The following is a 19,959-nucleotide window of genomic DNA, read 5'->3' as shown; positions in this document are numbered from 1 at the left end:
TTTTTACGCGTTTCTTTGGTCGTGCCTGGTATCCACTCATCAATGGAATTGCCCCCCCCCCAGTCTCTGTACAGCTTTGTATTTAGCCCTCATTGATCCCTAAACACATTATATGATGACTGCATGTAAAATGTAAAAACATAAACTTTGCAGTCTGCAGTATCCTGTGATGTCTATTATATCGTTGCATAATTCATTGTACTATAATCTTCTCAAATATAAACTAGGAAATAGTAATTGTCCAACAGTAGCATTTATCTTATTTCATAGATTGAATTAGATAAGATGTAATCTTACCTCTCCTATGAGAAGGAACTGATGCAGGCCCTGAAAAAACATCAGGAACCATTGCACTGGTATGAAGCGCTGAGTCAGAGTTCGTTCTGAAACAAAAGGACACATTATTGATGAGAACTGGTAATATTCACAGAATCAACGTTTTATGCAGTGTCATAAAGAGCTCAATTCTATAATGTACTGCATCCACATTTGATGAAAATCAAATAATTTATCAAAATCAGAATATAATTGAGGGACCTTGAGTTTTGAGTAACAGAGGTGGAGATCTTTTGGAAACAAAGTCTTTCATTTATGCCATCAAGTTTCAGTGTTTTCATTTCAGTAGTTATAAGGTTATTTCACCTTCTTAGTCCCTGGTGATATAAAAATATGTGGATTACAGGACACTACTAATGTCAACAAATATTGTTAACACCAAGTAAATGGAAAATCCAATTCTATATAGTCAACAGATATCTATCCAGTTATCATCATCAATATGCAGGCCTCTATGTTGATAATGCACATGCATCTACAAAAATGTCATAATCTGAGAAAAAACCCAATAAAAATAGATTAATGAGAGACCTTTATCTGAAACAGAGCAGTGTGATAGCTTGATAGGACTAAAAAATATAGGGGAAATCCCTAATCTAGCAATGTAATAGAAGTAACTGTGAAATAAAGTTAGCACCAATCCCTCTTAGCCCTACTTGGTTGCTTTGGACAATAATACATCCAATGAGAAATTGAACAAAGCAAGTAAATTGGAAAGGACACCTCTTTGTGAATTCAACAAAAGATCTGGGTGTCCAGCTTGTTTCATTTATTAGTTTATACAAATTCCTTGGAAATGACAGCTATATGGTATACAGTAAGGCCTTTATTAAAGTCACTTATCAAATTGTTACTTATACATGACCAATTTTCTTACACAGGTATAAGATATTGGGGAATTACTTATGGAGGAAGTAATATACATGTAGAAGGTGAGGTAGCAGAAAAATGATGAGTCCATTATTTATTTATTTATTTTTTCATACTCTCAAGAAATGAATATATTCATCAGTTTGGTTTGAAATCAAGAGAGAGTGGATGGAATATCGTAAAGGGGGGGGGGGGGGAGAAGAGGGGGAGAGAAAAGAGAGGGAAGGAAAAGTCACTGCTATGGGAATCTTAAGAAAAAAAGGAAAAGAAAGAATAAAAAAGAAGGAAAGAAAAAAAAAAGATAAGTAGGCCAGGGGGATAGAGAAATAAATGCAAAGAGAGAGAGAGAGTGAGGGGGGGGGGAGGGATAGAGTAATCAATCAACAGGTTGTATCTCTGCATCCAATAAGTAGCATTTTTAACATTCAGATGGGTGTCTGCTGAAGGCTTGACACAGAGCCCAGGCTCCTACAGTTGCCATGGCAACACACCCACAATGCCACTTGAGAACACCGAATTCAGGATGGAAAGATGAAGAGAGAATGGCAGAACAGAATATTTTTAACCGGGGGGGGGGGGGGCAAATGCTTTGCTTCTCACATGCTCTTTATTTCAATTAATAGACTAAAATTGTGCATATACTCTAGGACATTCGGGGTTTTTATTTTGAAATAAGAGCAAACTAAAATGAAATGCTTTTTTAAGGCCTACATATCAACCCCCCAAAAAAATCACAGAACAATCAAGCATTTTCATTATGTTATTTTGCAAAAGAAATTTTTGTATTTCATGAGTATTTAATTTGATGTAAAAGGTGTGTTGACTGTGGAACAACAAAGGGATAAATCCTGCTATAAAATCAGACTGATGTGGTCATGTGATAACATTCCCTTTCCCCTGAGCCCTTCCTGAGGTACGCCTGATCAGACAACAGACTCCCGGGTTCACATAAAAGTCAGCATAAGGTGTTAGCCAGGCCTTGCATACACAAATGAATATAGAAACTTACACGGTAGTACCATACATTCATATCATGTTTTTTTCATTATAGTGAAATTCATGTTTTCATTTCTCCAATACACAGTGGTTTCGATTATACTTTAATGATGAAATGGTTAAGCCTGCCTCAAACCTTAAAAATGTTCATTATTAAAGGACAAGTCCACCCCAACAAAAAGTTGATTTGAATAAAACGAGAAAAATCCAACAAGCGTAACACTGAAATTTTCATCAAAATTGGATGTAAAATAAGAAAGTTATTACATTTTAAAGTTTTGCTTAATTTCACAAAACAGTTATATGCACATCCTGGTTGGTATGCAATGAGGAGACTGATGACGTCACCAACTCACTATTTCTTTTGTATTTTATGAAATACAAAATATTCTCATTTTCTCCTAATTGTCAAGTGAAACAATTAATTATCAATCAATTAATTAATTCCATTAAAAATATAGTTCAGTCAAGTTGGTCCTTATTGTCAAATATGTAAAAAATGAAATATTGTACCATTCAAACAATAAAAAACAAAGAAATAGTGAGTGAAAGACATCATAAACTGTTTAATTGCATGTCACTGAATTGTGCATATCACTGTTTCGTGAAAAATAAGTGAAACTTTAAAATATTATAACTTTCTTATTTTACATCCGATTTTTCAGTGTTATGCTAGTTTGATTTTTCTCTATTTATTCAAATCAACATTTTTTTTCTGGGGTGGTCTTGACCTTTAGAAATAGAACAAAATTCGAAAATATTACAAATACCAGTCAATTTATCTTAAATTTTGAAAAGATTCAAATTATAAATGAATAAAATATTTGATATATTTGATATATTTTTCAATAAAAAAAACTAATTTGAAGCATTATTCATGACAAAAAATAAAAATAGCTATAGGCCTACATGTTTGTACAGGTACCCTCTCTCTAACTTATTGAAAAAAATAATGTCCTGTAGTAGAAATGCTAGAAAACTGCTTAATAGCGAAAGGAAGAATGATAATATAATAAGATTTTGGGGAGAGGGGTTACATTTTTCTGTTGATTCCATGCTAAGCTTAGAAACATGTTTGTTTAAATGTCAATATGAACTATCATTTATTATGCAGTTCAGAGTTTCTATTTACCTTCCAAAGTTCAAATCATGATATAGTAATAGTTCATTCTATTCATGTGCTGATAACCATGATGATATTAACTCTCCCTCTCTCTCTCTCTCTCACACACAGTCAACACCCTTCTCCTTCTAACATTTTTTAAACCATGCAAAGCTTCAAGTTCATCATATTGATAAATATAGGAGATCTCACACAAAGAAGCAATGAGAGACACACCTAAAATGACAAAAAACAAGAAATTCTACCATAAAAATAGCAACAACCATTTCTTTCTATAACCAACTTGGCTGTACATGGTCATTGATTTTTTAAAATTCAGTTTGAGATATTCAAGTGGATCTTCTCTCTATGTATTCTCCTATGATCTCCTGCATAAAGGTTTTAAAAAGTCATATGCACGCCATGGTCATACATATATACCTTCTACTATCATATTAATTTTCTTTAGGAAAGAGATCTGAAGTGTTGGTCTTCAAAATCATACCACTTTCTAATTTTATAACCATTAGTCCTGCTAAATAATAAAGAGCAATTCCAGTTTGGCTCTAACCCTAACCTCAGAGATATTATAATTCAATCCAATCTAGGAATATATTTTGAAACTGTTTAGGTGTTTGTTTGTACACAAAATATAGAATATCATAATACCACTACACTATAGCAGCCTCCTAAATAGTATGCAGGGATCATAAACCAATCCTAGACGTTGCGCGATCATCTCAAAATCGTGTGTTGGAGACCAGCCGGGTTTAGGACAGTTCGTAAAAATAACTGACAAAATGTACAAAACTGGATTGTAAAATCAATGTATAGTTTGAAACTTGCATGTCTTTACACCCTCCATACATGTACATCTCTTTCCCTCTTATTTCATTTGTTATTTTCTCTCTCCTGCATGTCTCTGCAATGTCTTTAATATCGGGAATCCTCCAATAATGATGCAATGGGTCTTATTACAGCTTTCCTGCAGTCCCTATGGTTATGTATGGTGACTCTGATGATTTATAATGAAAAGCTGCTTGCAGGATTCCTGCAATGCAGCTCTGACTTTTTGGCAGAGTGCCTAACAACATAAATCCATCAAAGACGGGGACTGAGTTGAACACATCATAGACTAGTGATGCCAGAGTTGAATACATGTATGTATTCTGGCTGATGATAATAATAGACTTGGCTATTTCTGGGCTCTGACCGACCACTGCTTAGCATTCTATAAATGTCATCCTGACTTTCTGAGAACAGACGAGCGAGCGCTGAGATGCAATCACAACTCCAAACCTCAAGATCTATTTGTCATCGCTGATAGAGGGATGGATGAACTTACAATCTATGTCTATCTATAATGCTGGTTATGGAAGGGATTTTCCCTAAAAGTTGACAATTCAAATCTAATAATAATAATAATGATAATAATAATAACAACAATGATAACAACAATAATAATGTGACTTTAACAAACAGCGTCATAATAAAGGAAATGAAGTAATATCTTAAAGACATGAATCAACATTGTGAACATGATATCAAAACATATCCAATTAAGATGAATGGATAGCACAAACAATTGCTCAAACATTTTAAAAACCAAAAAAATATGAATGAAATAAGTTAGTCAGGTCACAAACTGCACTGTTGTGAACATATTCTGGTCATGAGAAAACCTTGAACATGGCTGTTGGAAGGATCAGTCTTTTAGAATTATTCGATTTAATTTTCAAACATTGGATTATTTAACAATTAATATTATCTCAAAATAATTTTCATTGCATCATTTTGATAATCTTACACTTGTTTGTAACTCTCCCTCTATACAGTATATCTGTCAATTTTGTAAACTTTCACCATGTTGACAGGGATCAAGTTTCAAGTTTCTGCTGATACACCAATATTATAACAAGTTTAAAGTAAACCACTTATTACAATATAGTAAATTAAAGTACAAAATATTTGTATCCATTGTGTTTTACCCCATATTCTACCACAAATATAGTGTTCAATTCATTTTAACATAGAGACTGGTAAATATTTATCCAATTATTGATACTGCCTAATATCCAAGCACAAATCATTTCCCACAGAATCACCTTAACTAATCAATAGCAGAGGAAAATAATGGATGGTGTGTCATTTATTGATTTTCTTTCCTCTATTTTGATTTGTTTATACCATACAATGCTTATGAATGGTATTGTATTGTCTATTTCAGGGATGATATCAAGAAAGCTCTTAAGTGCATTACTTTGTTGGTCTTCATAAATGGGTCTTTTATAGAATATAATATTTCAATAACCTAATCTGTTCATCTATGACTTATTCAAGTGAATGGACCAATACAAAGACATGCATTTACTAAAACCATAGTTTGAATACTCAATACCTTTGGTATACTGTAAGCCTGAATTTAGAACATAAATTGAGTTTTGTTTCTTTACCATAACCATGGTTTATAAAAATTTGCAAGGAATGGAAATAATCATTGTTAATAAAAGGAAATAGATATCGCTTTAACACTGCTTGACTAAAAAACAAGTATTATTGGAATAAAAATTAGAATGAATCATTTTTCCTAAATAAAAATTCTCACAGAATAATTATTCAACTTCAATTTTATAACAAGTATTGAAAATATTTGTAAACTTTTTTAAAAAGTGTTTTGATATTTGAAAAAAACAAACAATATATGCAGATTCAGATATTTAATTTTGATAAGGAAAATATATTTTTTCATGTAAAACCACCGATTTATCTAGTAAAGAACATTGATTATTTTGTATTCTCCACATAGCTATTTAAGAGCATATAATTCCTGAAAAACTAAAACAATGCAATTTTCATGTGAAACCATACATTTATCCAGTAAAGCACATTTTCATGTTAAAACCACAAATTTATCCAGTTTTTTTTTTCATAACCTCCACATAACTATTTAAGGGCATATAATTCATAAAATCTTTTTAAAAATGCACTGAAATGCTGACATACAGTTTTGGAGCATTTACAAACACTAAAAAGGGGCATTAAACAAAAGTATATTCAGATGTACAAACACTGCAGATATTTGTTGTTGTTGGTGTTAAAGGCAAAGTGTCTATTTGAATATACCGAGAAAAATCAGACAAGCATAATCATAAATATTTCATAACAAGTGGAACGCCTCTGGCAGTCTCGCCTGCATTACGCGATTTAATATAGCAGCAGTGCTAACTTTGAAAACTACTATAAAATAATCATTCACAAAAACACCAATCATATAATGACATAATATCACGTTCATTGACCATGAATGACATTTGAACGGTGACTTAAGACCACATTTCATTCACTCTATCCATAAACTTTCAAAGTTATGATGGCAATTCAACAATTACCCCAACATGGCCTAAGTTTATTGACCTTAACTGACCTTTGACCTTGGTTTTGTGACCTGAAACTCACAGGGGATGTTCAGTGATACTTGATTACTCTTATATCCCAAGTTTTATGAACTAGATCCATAAGCTTTCAGAATTAGGATGGTAATTCAACAAATACCCCCAACACGGCCAATGTTCATTGACCTTTAATGACCTTTGACCAGGGTCATGTGACCTGAAACTCGTACAGGATGTTCAGTGATACTTGATTACTCTTATGTCCATGTTTTATGAACTAGATCCATAAACTTTCAGAGTTAGGATGGTAATTTAACAAATACCCCCAACACGGCCAAAGTTCATTGACCTTAAATGACCATTGACCATAGTCATGTGACCTGAAACTCGCACAGGATATTCATTGATACTTGATTAACCTAATGTCCAAGTTTCATGAACTAGATCCATAAAGTTTATTGACCCTAAATGACCTTTGACCTTGGTCATGTGACCTGAAACTCAGGCAGAATGTTCACTAATACTCGATTAACCTTATGTCCAAGTTTCATGAACTAGATCCATAAATGTTCAAAGTTATGATAGTAATTCAAAAAATACCCCCAACTTGACCAAAGTTCATTGACCCTAAATGACCTTTGACCTTGGTCACGTGACCTGAAACTAGAGCAGGATGTTCACTAATACTTGATTAACCTTATGCCTAAGTTTCATGAACTAGGTCCATATACTTTCTAAGTTATGATGTCATTTCAAAAACTTAACCTTAGGTTAAGATTTGATGTTGACGCCGCCGTCAAAAAAGCGGCGCCTATAGTCTCGCTCTGCTATGCAGGCGAGACAAAAATTGATGTAAAATAATATAAAATTTTAAAATTAAACAACTATTTCACAGTTATATACACAATATGGACAGTAGGGAAATGAGGAGCCTGAACGGATGAAGTCACACACTCACTAAATTGTATAAAATGTAATATTAAAATATTTCATTTTCCCTCCAAGGATGTAAAACATTAATCATGTTTGATATTTAAATAACTTAGGATTCAATCAAGAGCTTAAAATGAGATAATTTATGTGACTACATAACACTGATTCTCTAATGTGCATACCATTGTCCTTTAAAACTAATGGCAAGTCCATGGTGAAACAGAACACAAAACTTTTAAATTCCTCAACTTTCTTATTCTTATTCCATATTTGCTGCGCGGATCATTATGAAGCGTATCTCTTTCTACGCATCCTCAAATGCCCAGATGTGAGACCAGGGAAAATACAAAGGTATATTTTGCGCCGTCTCTGCATGCAAATTCAATACGTGCATACAGACTGAATATAATACAAATAATATACCTATCCCTTCCCGATATTCAGAAAATCTAGTGCAATACGGTTTTGTAAATGACCAGCTCAGATGTCTGATGCGGATAATAATACATGACATAATGGAAGCTGCTCACATACGATGTCATAGACATATCAATTTAACAATTTACAACTTTCCTATTCTGTGATGGATTTTCACCAATTCTTCAATATTTGTTTTCTCTTATTTTGCTGCTTTTATTAGAATCAACATATTGTCAGGGTGAAGTTCCTGTTTAAAATTTGAAAAAATAAAAATGATTTTTACGTACCTTCTCCAACTTGTGTCACTTGGCGGTGATAGGTAGGGTGCACTGTACGGTGCTGCTTCGTGTTATACAGTCAAGGAATATAAATAAACGTTCAGATATTAAAGAGAATTCACAAAACATTTAGCAGTTTGCTTGAAACAATTCTTTTAAATATAATTAATTAATGCACATAAAGATCTGCAATAACTAACTCCATTGTAAAGAGTAATAAGTAACCTTGTTCAATAGTCCATACGCTATGCTGTTTCAAGTGGAGGAAAATCCCCAACGTTCTTGCAGCCCATGCATGTTTATGTATTGATTTGTGATTCATGTTTGTAATTCTAACCTAAGAAAAAAATAAGTGCATAGATCCTTTCTCATCACAAGTAAAGTGGTTTTATTAAAAAAAACATATTGAAAGGGCAAAAAACAAATCAAATCACACCTGAACACTTTCCCCCTAAATAATGTGTTTTTCTCACAATTACAGTAACTGAAGAATGATATTAAGGATTTTTTTCCTTTCTAAGAGAGTGACAAGAAGACCTTGCCAAGTAAAATGGAAGGTTTTAAATCTGCCTTGCACTATGCATTATTTGCCAGGCATTATTATCAGTACGTGTCAATTTCATGAATATTTCAGAGGCTTGAAACTCGAGGGAAAAACCGACTTTCTACAGACTTCCTCAAGCCACCGGCACTCTAGCCTCACATCAAGCACTCATAAATTAAATATCTGTTATTACTGTCATATTTTAAGACAGATACAGAACCATCTTGTCATTTTTTAAGAGTATTTTTTTATTATACTCTAGAGTATAATTTTTTTTTTTTTGCATATGGAATAGAAGTAATTCCACTTCTTAAATTCCATTTTGATCTGATCAGTAAGTTATTGCATAAACTCGAGAACAAAAAAAGAGAAAAACATCTTATTTTCTCTAAATTGAGTAACAAATTTATTCTTTGGCTTTCAAACTGTGTTCTATGACTTCTTTCTATATATTTTTAATCTATTGTTTACAGGATATTGAATACGTCATACCTGATAAAGACACCATAATATGCAAACATGACATGGGCTTTATTTATGTAGTTTCCCACCTAATATTCCTTTTCTTAATGAATATTTTCACAACATCAATAAATTCTAATTAAGAATGAAATTCCATGATAAAGTGAATTGTATTGATGATGAGAATATTGAGAAAGCAATAATACTTAAAACTGAAATAAAATGAAATAAAAATAGGAAAATAAACATAATATACCTGAAGAAGCTTGTAATATAACTGGCATGAAGTAATATACAGTGACATACAATTAACGTTTTAGAGCATATATCTAGCAAGATAAAACAACTTGACTTTTCAGAAATGCCTGCAAAAATTAGTCTGAGATGGCAATAAGCATATTAAATGAAAGTCCCTGTAGGAAGAAATTATCTAAAATTACCCCAAGTTAAGGTATATTTTCAGATATAAAGATGAAAGATCCAAACCTATTAGGACAAAGACAGTTCGGTGAACTTTCAATACAACAGTGTGGCTTTCTTTTGTAGATTATGTTGTCTAATACCCCTTTCACAAACCCATCCTCCAATTATCCGCCTAAGAGTAATGCGGATAATTCAATAAAAACTGCATTCACAAACTCCAAAAATAATCCGCACTATTTTTTTACGTGCGCCCGACCTGAAAAAGGTGGATAATTGTCATGGCAACTGCACACGCCCCCTCCGATGGGGTTGTGTTGGAAAAGGGTGACCTTTTGTGACCGCACCATGGCAATTATCCGCATTACTTTGGAAATGCGTTCACAAAGCCAAAATCTGGTCCCGATGCTGCTATTAAAGCGGATAATTGCTTTAATTAATGCGGATAACTTTGGTCCCGCTCCGATTTTACAACCAAATTTGTGAAAGGGGTATAACTGTAAAAATGCCCCTATGGCAGATATGCACAGAAGTTTAATTTTCGAGAAAAACACAAATGAAGATATGACCTTACTTTCAGCTTTGAGCAGCTAGTGTATAGGTTTTTCCACACTGACACTCAAACTTTCTGACAGAGAAAGATTGTTTCTTCAATGATATTTTGTGATATTTCAAACATTGAACATTTTCTAATCTTAATAATTAATACAAAAACACCTTTCTTCACATATGGAAAAGTAGTCGCATTTGCTCCCGAGCAGCGACCGAACGCGCGTACGTGTACAGAAGCTATGGCACTCTACATACGAAATTATGTTGTAATGGGGCCGAAATGTGAATTGACTCAAAAGTAAAATTCCTACGAAGCTCGGTTGAGTGGAAATCTATTTTCTACACCTTTTTTTATGATAATACCAAATTTTAAAGAAATTAGAGATTCAGGCTCCACGGAATTGCTGTTTATAAAACACATGTTTGAGCTTCTCCCACACCAGATTTGCGTATTATTACACGTAAATTTCCCTGTTTGCACACGCTGTGTCGAGGTGGGACGGTCTGTCAAAGACTGTATCTCATGAACCAAACATCGTACGAAAGCCGGTTTCCCGCCAATCTGTGCAGAATATATTTCTCTACAATACATGTAAGAATGATGCTGATTGGTTAAAAATTGTCTACGGAAATAAAGAAAAACTAAGACCCCTTCATTTGTTCACCCAATCAGCCGTCAGTGCGATCTCTGCCCTCATTAGCATACCGGGTCATGACGTATCAAGACGTCTGAGTTTCATCATGGTGGATTTTACATGTAGCGCGGCCTGACATTCTCGGAAAATCAGACAACATTTGAGGTTTACTTCGGGTATTTAGCTAAATTGGATTTTGATCTAGTGACATAAGACTGCAAAGAGTCTGAAACTTTCATTTATATGTATTGTTAAGAACAGAACGCGTAAACGAGGAGAATTGTGCTTTTTTTCTACAATGTCGGCTCAGGATCGCCCATTCTCATAACTGTACAAAGAGAGGTTGGATAGCACCATTTGTGTCTACGGGGGGATTCCAGCTTGACAGGACGTTCACATAACAATATGCAGAAACAACATAATTATAAACAACTTTTGTATTTACATGTAGATCTGCCCACTATAAAAAAAAGAAAAAAAGAAAATGCCATAAACATCAAGCCTACAGTGTTCTGTATGCATGTAGATTTTACGATAATTTACCCATTTTCCATAATGGACGCGTCCGCATCGTAGTTTCGTAAGCTGGCGTGCGCATTGGACCGGAGAGCTCATGAATAATTCATGAAGCGGGCGGCGTACGTCGGTGACCCGCGGAACCCGGTCATTTTGAGCAAATGCGAATTTCCACCCCAAACTTTTCCATATGGTAACAAAAATGTGCAATCCAGTTCCCATGCAGAGAAAGGATGTTGTGGTGAATCTGTCTATCTATGTACATAGCTTGTTGGAATTCATATGCTTGGTCATTTAGGTTTTATTATCATTATTTTTTGCTTATTACGTCATTATGTCACATTGAGGTTCAAGAAATAAATCAGAAGAAAACTTATGACATGCTTTTTTTCTTCCATTTTTGCAATAAAAAATGGCAAGAAAATAGAGAGAAGGTAGATAATGGCATTCTTCCGAGCAGGCAATGATAATAACTCAAGATCTTAGAAATAATTATCAATGTATTCACTACCCGTCCTATTATATGATTATAAAAATATGAGAGGGTTGATGATAAGGAGACTATCTTTTTAGTTTTGTTGTGTCTAATCTCGTGGATCACTTGTGCTCTATGGCGGTCATGCATGGATGAAAATTTGATGCCATGAATACTGCAAGTCCCCGTGAGCTAACTAACAAATCGGCCACAAGACTTTCTCCTGTCCAACCGACTGACAAAAACAGAAAGATGGAGAGGGGTATTCAAACAGAATTCAAGTAATCATTCAAAATCAGAAATAAATCATACTTCAGGAAAATTTGATATCACTATACATTTACACCTTTGCCCCCTCCCAAAAAGGGGGGGGGGGTGGGGAATGAATTCCTTATAAAACATCAAATAATTTTAATTGTAGAATCAGTGTCTTCCTCCAACACTATTTAGTGGATTTCATTGGCACAAAGATGATGTCCCATCTTTTTTCTTGGCTATCACAGAGGATTTTACAACAGAATATATGCTATCAATTGCAAATATTCTGTTGCAACAACAGTTAAATTATTTCTAGCTGTACCAAATGAGATTACATTGTTAAAAATAATTTAAACAACCCAATGTTTACTGTGTGAATCGCACAGTAGATGTTTATTAATTCTAAACAAGTGTTTAAAATCTTAAACAACAAAGTTTAAATTCAACTATTTTAATTACCAATAATTTAAGCAAGGTTGTTTAAGATTTCAAACGCTTGTTTAAACAACTACTGTGCGATTCACATCGTAAACAGCATTGTTTAAATAATTTTTAACAGTGAACACTGTTTGTTGCAAGGAGCAGATAAGCAATCACAATTATAAAATAAACTGGATGACATATTGCAAATTTTTTGCAAAGCATTAATGACAGTGATGACTTTCTTTCTTAGGGTCACATTGAGCAAAGCAATCTATCTGCCCAGATTCAGTTAGTAATATGATGTTTTTATATGTTTGGCCAACATGGATCTTAAAGGGGTATTCCAGACATCCTATCAAAGAAAGTGTGTATATGACCATGTGCTCTATCATCCTTTGGTCACATGATGGGGTTTAGGCCAATCGCCTATAGCTTATAACAGTTGTTAGTAAAAATCAGTAACAGATCACTTCATGAAATACTCCACTGGCTTTGTGTATTCTTCTTTTAAAAAACTGTTTAAATTTTGGGAAAATCATACCATCTAATAATAGTTAGAGATTTGTTGCATAATACCAGTTACATGTCTAGTGGTTTGGGTATGGGTCATTTTAAATTACCAAAGTCAGAGTTGTTACATTTTCAGTGACATGACAAATTGATATCCTTTTTGCCATGTGATTATCCTTTCTATGCGAACAAGGGGTGCATGAAAGTAACCCACTGGTGGTGTAGCATTACCATGGATAATCCTCAGGCAAGCTCTGTGGTTGCTATTGGCAACCACTTTTCAAGACATGTACGCATAAATCTACATATGTGTACATCGCTTCATTTCCCTCACTGCTCAAGGGGTTAGAAAATGTAATGTTTCTGGGACAGTAATTGCAATTATTTTCAGTGTCATTAAATTTCCCTTTTCCCAAAATGCTCTCTGTGTGTCATTTATTTGAAAAAGATTACAATTTGAGTGAGACTTTTATCCACAATCATTTTCAGATCTTTTAAGATCCAAATAAAATGTAAAAAATGTCTTAACTTGTTATATTACTCCCTTTTTTGAAAAATTACATTTTATTGATATTTTTAATTTATGATACATGAGAAGCTGCCTGCATGTGACGTCACAAATGAAAAATTCAAAATTCTAATACCTGTTTAATTATATGATGGATTTTCCCCCAAACCTTCACCAATATTTTTCATTATTTTTTCTGCTCTTTTTACCATAAACTATTTGTCAAGGTGAACTGCCCTTTAAAGGGGTACACCAGGCTGAAAATAATATCATTTGAACAAATAAAGTAAAATCAGACTAACAGAATACTGAAAATTTCATTTAAGTTGGACAAAATAATAAAGTTATGATAAATGTTTTTCATTATATGGGTGAAACAGTTCTATTGCATGTCTTCATTAACATGCAATGAGCAGGCTGATGTCATATCCCTACTTATGAAAAAAATATATTACATGAATCATATTCATTCAGATATTTTCTTCCCAGAATAAAAGACAATTTGATTGACTTGAATTTAATGTGTAAGATAAGATAATTGCTCCAAATAAGTTTGTTACAGTGAAGACATATCTTACAAAAAAATGTATGAAAATATGAAATAATTGTGATTCCACGTTATAATAACGTAATAAAAAGGAAAGTGGGGATATGATGTCATCAGCCCACCTAATGCAACCTTTCTGTAAGTCGGGATGGCAAGCATATAACTGTTTTAAAAAAAATTGCTTAACCTTGATGAAATTTTCATCATTTTGCTCAGTAAAGTTAACTCTATTCATTTGATAAAAGTTTTAGTTCTTAGCATCCCTTTCATGTACTTGACAGTCGACCATAGCCCAATATTATCATGTGAAATATTCCTATGGATCAACATGCAGGTGAAGTTCTCTTTTTGAACACAGCATTTTTTTATCAAGACTGTTATCAACGGATCAAACTGACAATGCACTCCCTCAAGGTAGCGAAAATCATGTAGAGTTTTGGAGAGCTACTTGGGTGCGTTTAGGTGATCTCGTGAGTCAGAATCACAACCATGAATTGCGATTCAAAATACTACCATAAATCATGGTCATGTAGATGCAGAACCCGGGGGGGCCACTTCCATTCACGAGTGGATACCATGCGCGACCATGGGGTCTCGAAAAGCACCCTAAACACGTAATTTCCATATTCTGAAAATGCACCCCTTAACAAGTATTGGCGTGTGAAACCCTACCCTTAACAAGTATTGGAAACAAAACGATACTCTTGGCAAATATTCCTTGATATGATCCCCTAAACAAGTACAGGAATGTTTTATTGTTACTGGTCCTTCGGTCGTCGGCTTTACCTTATTTGGTTTAGTACGACCCCACCTTCTACACCTCGCGCAAATCGGACTCTAAACACGAAGTGTTGGGGCAAAATGGACATCCTTTATAAAACATTTTAATTTTGTTTTATCATTCCCGCAAATTCGACCCTAAACACGTAATTTTACTAGCGAAATAGACACCCTTTTTTCATTATTTTTGTGTTTTTGACACCCTTATCACGTTACGTACGTAACGTGCCCTATCGTGAAAAGGACATCCTTTTTACGTGTTTTTTTGGTCGCGCATGGTATCCACTCGTCAATGTAAGTGGCCCCCCCGGGATGCAGAATAAGGGTTTACTCGACACTTTCTCCAACTCTGTTTCTCCTTCACTTCGAGCCTAGTCAGTGGAGATTGTCGGGCGAAGTTTGACCAAGGAAGTAACTGCTTATTGTTTTGATTTTCAATTGCAAAATATACAAATCAACTTATACTTGTGTGCGGCCACTAGCAAAAGCTACAAGAGTACAACTGTCAGCATACAGATGGCATGAACCAAGAATTAGAACACAATGATGTTTTAGGCCTCTGATACACATGCGTTGGGTTTGAAGCCGGCTAAAACCAGCATTGGAGCCACCTTCCTGCCCACAATTTAAAGCTGCCTCAAAATCATTATACCCCTAATACCCATGGTCCGAGACCTGCTATTGTGCATCTACTTCAAATCGCCTAGTCACATGACACAAGTCACCTGACTTTTCAATGTCCTTGCACAGTTCATTAGCTATAACTATTGAAGCCAGCCTGATTCCACGGGGGGGGGGGGGGGGGGGGTTGATTAGAGGACTGAAGCTGAAGCAGACAGGGAGACTCAGTCCGAGCCCGCGTCAGTCTAGCCTCTTGTCGAGGCCCTGTCGGCTGCTTTCCGAGCGAACATGGCAAAGCAAGGGAGAGAGCGAAGCAGAGCGCCGCGAGACAGGGCCTCTTGACATCTGACCCGAATTTCACCGACTTTCTTTTGTTTTTTATTGTTTTTACCAATTCACCGACCAAAAACTGGTCGGTGAAAATCATCCAATGAGAGCGCGAGCTGCTATGACGTCATATTAAATATTCATGAGCTCATCTTGAATGGCGACCCTTGGATTCTTGGCGAGGAGTGACGACGAAATATCAAAGAGCGCTGAATATGACTCTAAAATGCTGAATATTGACCGATTTAAGGATTTGCAAGTCGATGAAATTAACTCTGCACTGAAAGGACGAGATGTCTTTGTAAATCTACCCACAGGATATGGAAAAAATGTAATATTTCATGCGATTCCACCGGTCGAACCGGGCGTCGATTATCGATCTCCGCTGTGCAGTGCAGTGCAGTGAGGGAAGCTGGGGTGGAGTTGCTGGGAGTTGACTCGCGTCTGACCAGCGGCTGAGCAGTATCTCCCGGGAAGTTTCGGGGCGGTGATGGGTCTGTTACGGCCAGTAGTAGTAGTAGTAGTAGTACCACTACTTGTAGCATTTTGCTGGTTATATCCCCTTTAGTGTCCCGCAATTAAATGAATCCCCTGCAGAATAATGGACTACTATACTATATAGTATTCCCAACCCAAAACGAAAGAGCTCTGACATTTCATTGGTTTACTCGGTGACCGGTAATATCATGACTCATGTATATTCATTAGGAAGACGTTCCTCATGAATATATAATTCAGTTCAGATGTCAAGAGGCCCTGGCTCGCGCCAGGCCTAATTCGCTTCGCGAATTAGGGAATCCCTCGCTTCGCTCGGGAAGCAGCCGCCAGGGCCTCGACAAGAGGCTAGCGTCAGTCCGGCTTTTGCAAAAAGGGGTGAGTTACACGCAAGTTTATCCGCCTCTGACTCTGGCCCAAGTCCACGTTCCATGGATGTGTATCAAAACCCATAGAATCATGATTCATAATCAACCTCTTTCAAACATGATTCTGAAGAAACATTAAAAACGCCCCCTTTTCCATGTTTCATGTTTGTCATTTGTAACACGTTTACTTTTACTTTTTACTAAATGCAACTGTGATTCTCCAAAAACATGTTTCAAAACGTTTCAAATCATGATTCTAGGACTGAAAATAAAGGTAAACACAGCCTTTGAGAATTATACCCCTTTCATAAGGAGGTTTTCCCCAGTACCCATTGTAAGCATCCCGGGGGGGGGGGGGCAGTCAAATATATTGCTGTGCACACGCGTGACCAAAAAAACGTGTTTAAAGGGGTGTTTTTTTTCAGTTTTGGACGCGGTCCGCACATGGATTCGTTAAGGGTATCCAAAACATCGATTTTCAAGAAAAAGGGTGGTTTTGAAAGACTGGTCAATGGTCAATCGCGGGGTCAAACTTATTTAGGGTATTTTATTTCCCCAAAGCTTTTTTTTAAGACTAGCCAAACGTGTTTAGGGGCCAAAATTTGTAAATAAAGCCCGCGAAAAACTTGTTAAGGGGGTTATTTTGCACACAGAGAAAATCTTGTTTAGGGGGTGTTTTTGGAAATTCCTTGGTCACGCGTGTGTACAGCAATATATTTGACTGCCCCCCCCCCCCCCCGGTAAGCATATTAACACCAACTTTTAGGATGAGGAAACAAAAAGGTGCATCATTTGTTATAGGAAATACAAGTTCTGTTGCAGGCTAGAACATTATCTTGTTCAGGCAGCTCTATGTAAATGTGGAAAACTAATCCTTTAGCGAGGCTTGAAATGTTTTTTTTTCTTCCTAAATTGCAAGTATTTCTTGTAATGGGGTGGGTTTGACTTTGAATGCATCTAAAGGAACATGTAACACAAAGATCAGCAATGATCACAGAAGTCATTTTGATGATAGATTGCATAGTACATCAATCGTGACAACCAAGGATACAATCGATCGCTAAGCTTTGTGTTAGGGGATCCTTATTAATGAAATGAGGCACTAAACTGTCACATTCATAAACCAAGTAAGAAGACCAAGAAGCAGCCGATGTATTGTGATAATTAGACCATTACCAGTAACTGATGCCATACAAAACACTGATTTTTTATTTTGTAATGCAGCATATCCTGATCAAGGCTTCCCCAGACGAAAGAAAAGAAAATCTCCAGTTTGTGGGATGGATAGGTACAACAGAGAAATGGTGTATGTATCATATAATCATTCAGATGAATAGAAGACTAAAAATATGTTGATCATATTATTTAATTTTTTTTAAATTATTTAATTATATCATAATTTGAATGCATACATAGTATTAAAGGGGAGCAAACTGACAAATACTGTGTGTGACCTCTCACTGACTGTGTGTTATAAATAGCTAGTCTTGAAATATACGGTACCTTTTGAGATAACTTGGACACCATTCTCATTAAGCTTTCTAAAACTAGTTTACTGGAAAGCAGTTTGAAAGATTGCTTTGCTAGCATTCCCATTTGATCACATGACAGTGGTTTTCAAAATCACTTCACATAAAGCGATCTTGTTGCTATGGAAATGCGCTCAATGGGGAGACACATTTCACGCGAAATTCGAAACCGTAGGCATTCTACACCTGTCGAGTGGAGTAGCGCGCTCAAAATGTGCGAAAATCGCTTCCAGAAGAACGGTTGTGTCCTCACTTACGCTAAAACCAGTTTAACGAGGCAAAGCGATCTTAAAAACTACATGGCGAGGTGGTTTTCTGAACCGGTTTGGAAGATGGCTTTGACCGTTCTCATTACATGTTACACTAGTTTCCACTGAACTAGTTACCAGTAAACTAGTTTTAGGAAGGTAGTGAGAATGGTGTCTAAGTAAATTGATGTTCATGTTTGAATTGACATGACAGGAATCCATATTTCACTTATCTGTTCATACCAAAACATTATAGTTTGATCTGTATAATAAGAGGGAGGAGATAGCTCATTAAGCATGTCTGACTTCCATTGAACACAGGAAGTATAAATGTAATACTGCAGGCATACCCCTCCCCCACTCCCCACCCGCCGCTCTGACAAGAGAAAGAATGAAAGGAAAAAGAGAAGACAAGGGTGGAAAAATTTCATAAAAAGAGTGAATAAGATGAGAAAAGAAAAAGGAGTGTCCACAAAGTTTAATATAAATAACTGCAACACACAAATCTGGATTCAGATTTTTTTTAAATGCAATTTATCCCAATATTCATACTAAATAGTAACTGTTCCTTCTCATTGCGGTGGTTTCTTTTCTAATATCTGAAGTTTTACCATTAACAATGTAAAGTAACATTCAATGCAGTCATTCCTAGTCACATATAATTACTATTTTTTAAAGAATTTTTTTGAGAGGGTGGTTAGTTATGAGTTTTAGTTTATCTTTTTCAATATAAATATAAAAAAATAATTTCAACTGTTCTTTCATTGCATTTTGTGATGTCTAATTTGATATTATTAAGTATTTTCAACAAGACAATCTTGAAATGAAGGACCGATTCAAAAGGAAAAAAATATGTTTAGGGAATGAATGAAGTTCTAAAGCCATTGAAACATTATTTGATGAGGTCAATAACTTAGCTTTCCAGTGAATGGTCTAGACCAACTGACACAGTAACTAAAGCATATATTATAGAATGGATGGGAAAATCCCTGCAATCTGATTGGTTGAGAGCTATGCAAGAATTTTTACTGGGCTGCATGAACGATATCCCGATAATCAAAACGATATCCACTGTAAACAAGCTATCGTCCGAAAAGGTCATTGTGATGTCATCGCGCATGTACTGTTACGCTTGTTTACGTCAAAATTTTGAATTTTCGATCAAGGCAGAATGAATCAAATAAAGGATGCAAAATGATCTGTAAGTATAAATACGGTACCGTAATTGTCATAGGGATTAAAACTGCCTGCAAACTCGTTAGTTGAGAAGTCCAGACATACGATCTAACGTTTCAGCTGGGCTGGCTGTGCACAGCCAAATCTCCACTGCAGGCCCAGGCAGCCGTAGGCACTGGCCCCCGGCGCGGCCCGGGCATACACACACAGCTATTGGAGGTCTGAGGCTGCCTCATAC

General features: G+C 35.5%; 1 protein-coding gene across 1 annotated transcript in view; it reads right to left on the bottom strand.

Annotated features, from left to right (window-relative positions):
• LOC129260953 (CREB-regulated transcription coactivator 1-like) overlaps positions 1 to 8,393 on the bottom strand; it is a 30,755-nt gene extending 22,362 nt beyond the window's left edge. The window contains exons 1-2 of the mRNA XM_054898968.2: positions 8,337 to 8,393; positions 298 to 383 (exon numbers count right to left, since the gene is read on the bottom strand). Of these exons, the coding sequence (XP_054754943.2) occupies positions 298 to 349 (52 nt within the window). The 5' untranslated portion in view covers positions 350 to 383; positions 8,337 to 8,393. The remainder of the gene's footprint in view (positions 1 to 297; positions 384 to 8,336) is intronic.
• Positions 8,394 to 19,959: the final 11,566 nt, after the last annotated feature.

The sequence above is a fragment of the Lytechinus pictus genome, unplaced genomic scaffold (genome assembly GCF_037042905.1).
Source record: "Lytechinus pictus isolate F3 Inbred unplaced genomic scaffold, Lp3.0 scaffold_19, whole genome shotgun sequence".
Classification (NCBI taxonomy): Eukaryota; Metazoa; Echinodermata; class Echinoidea; order Temnopleuroida; family Toxopneustidae; genus Lytechinus; species Lytechinus pictus.
This window is presented reverse-complemented; position numbering and strand designations above follow the sequence as displayed.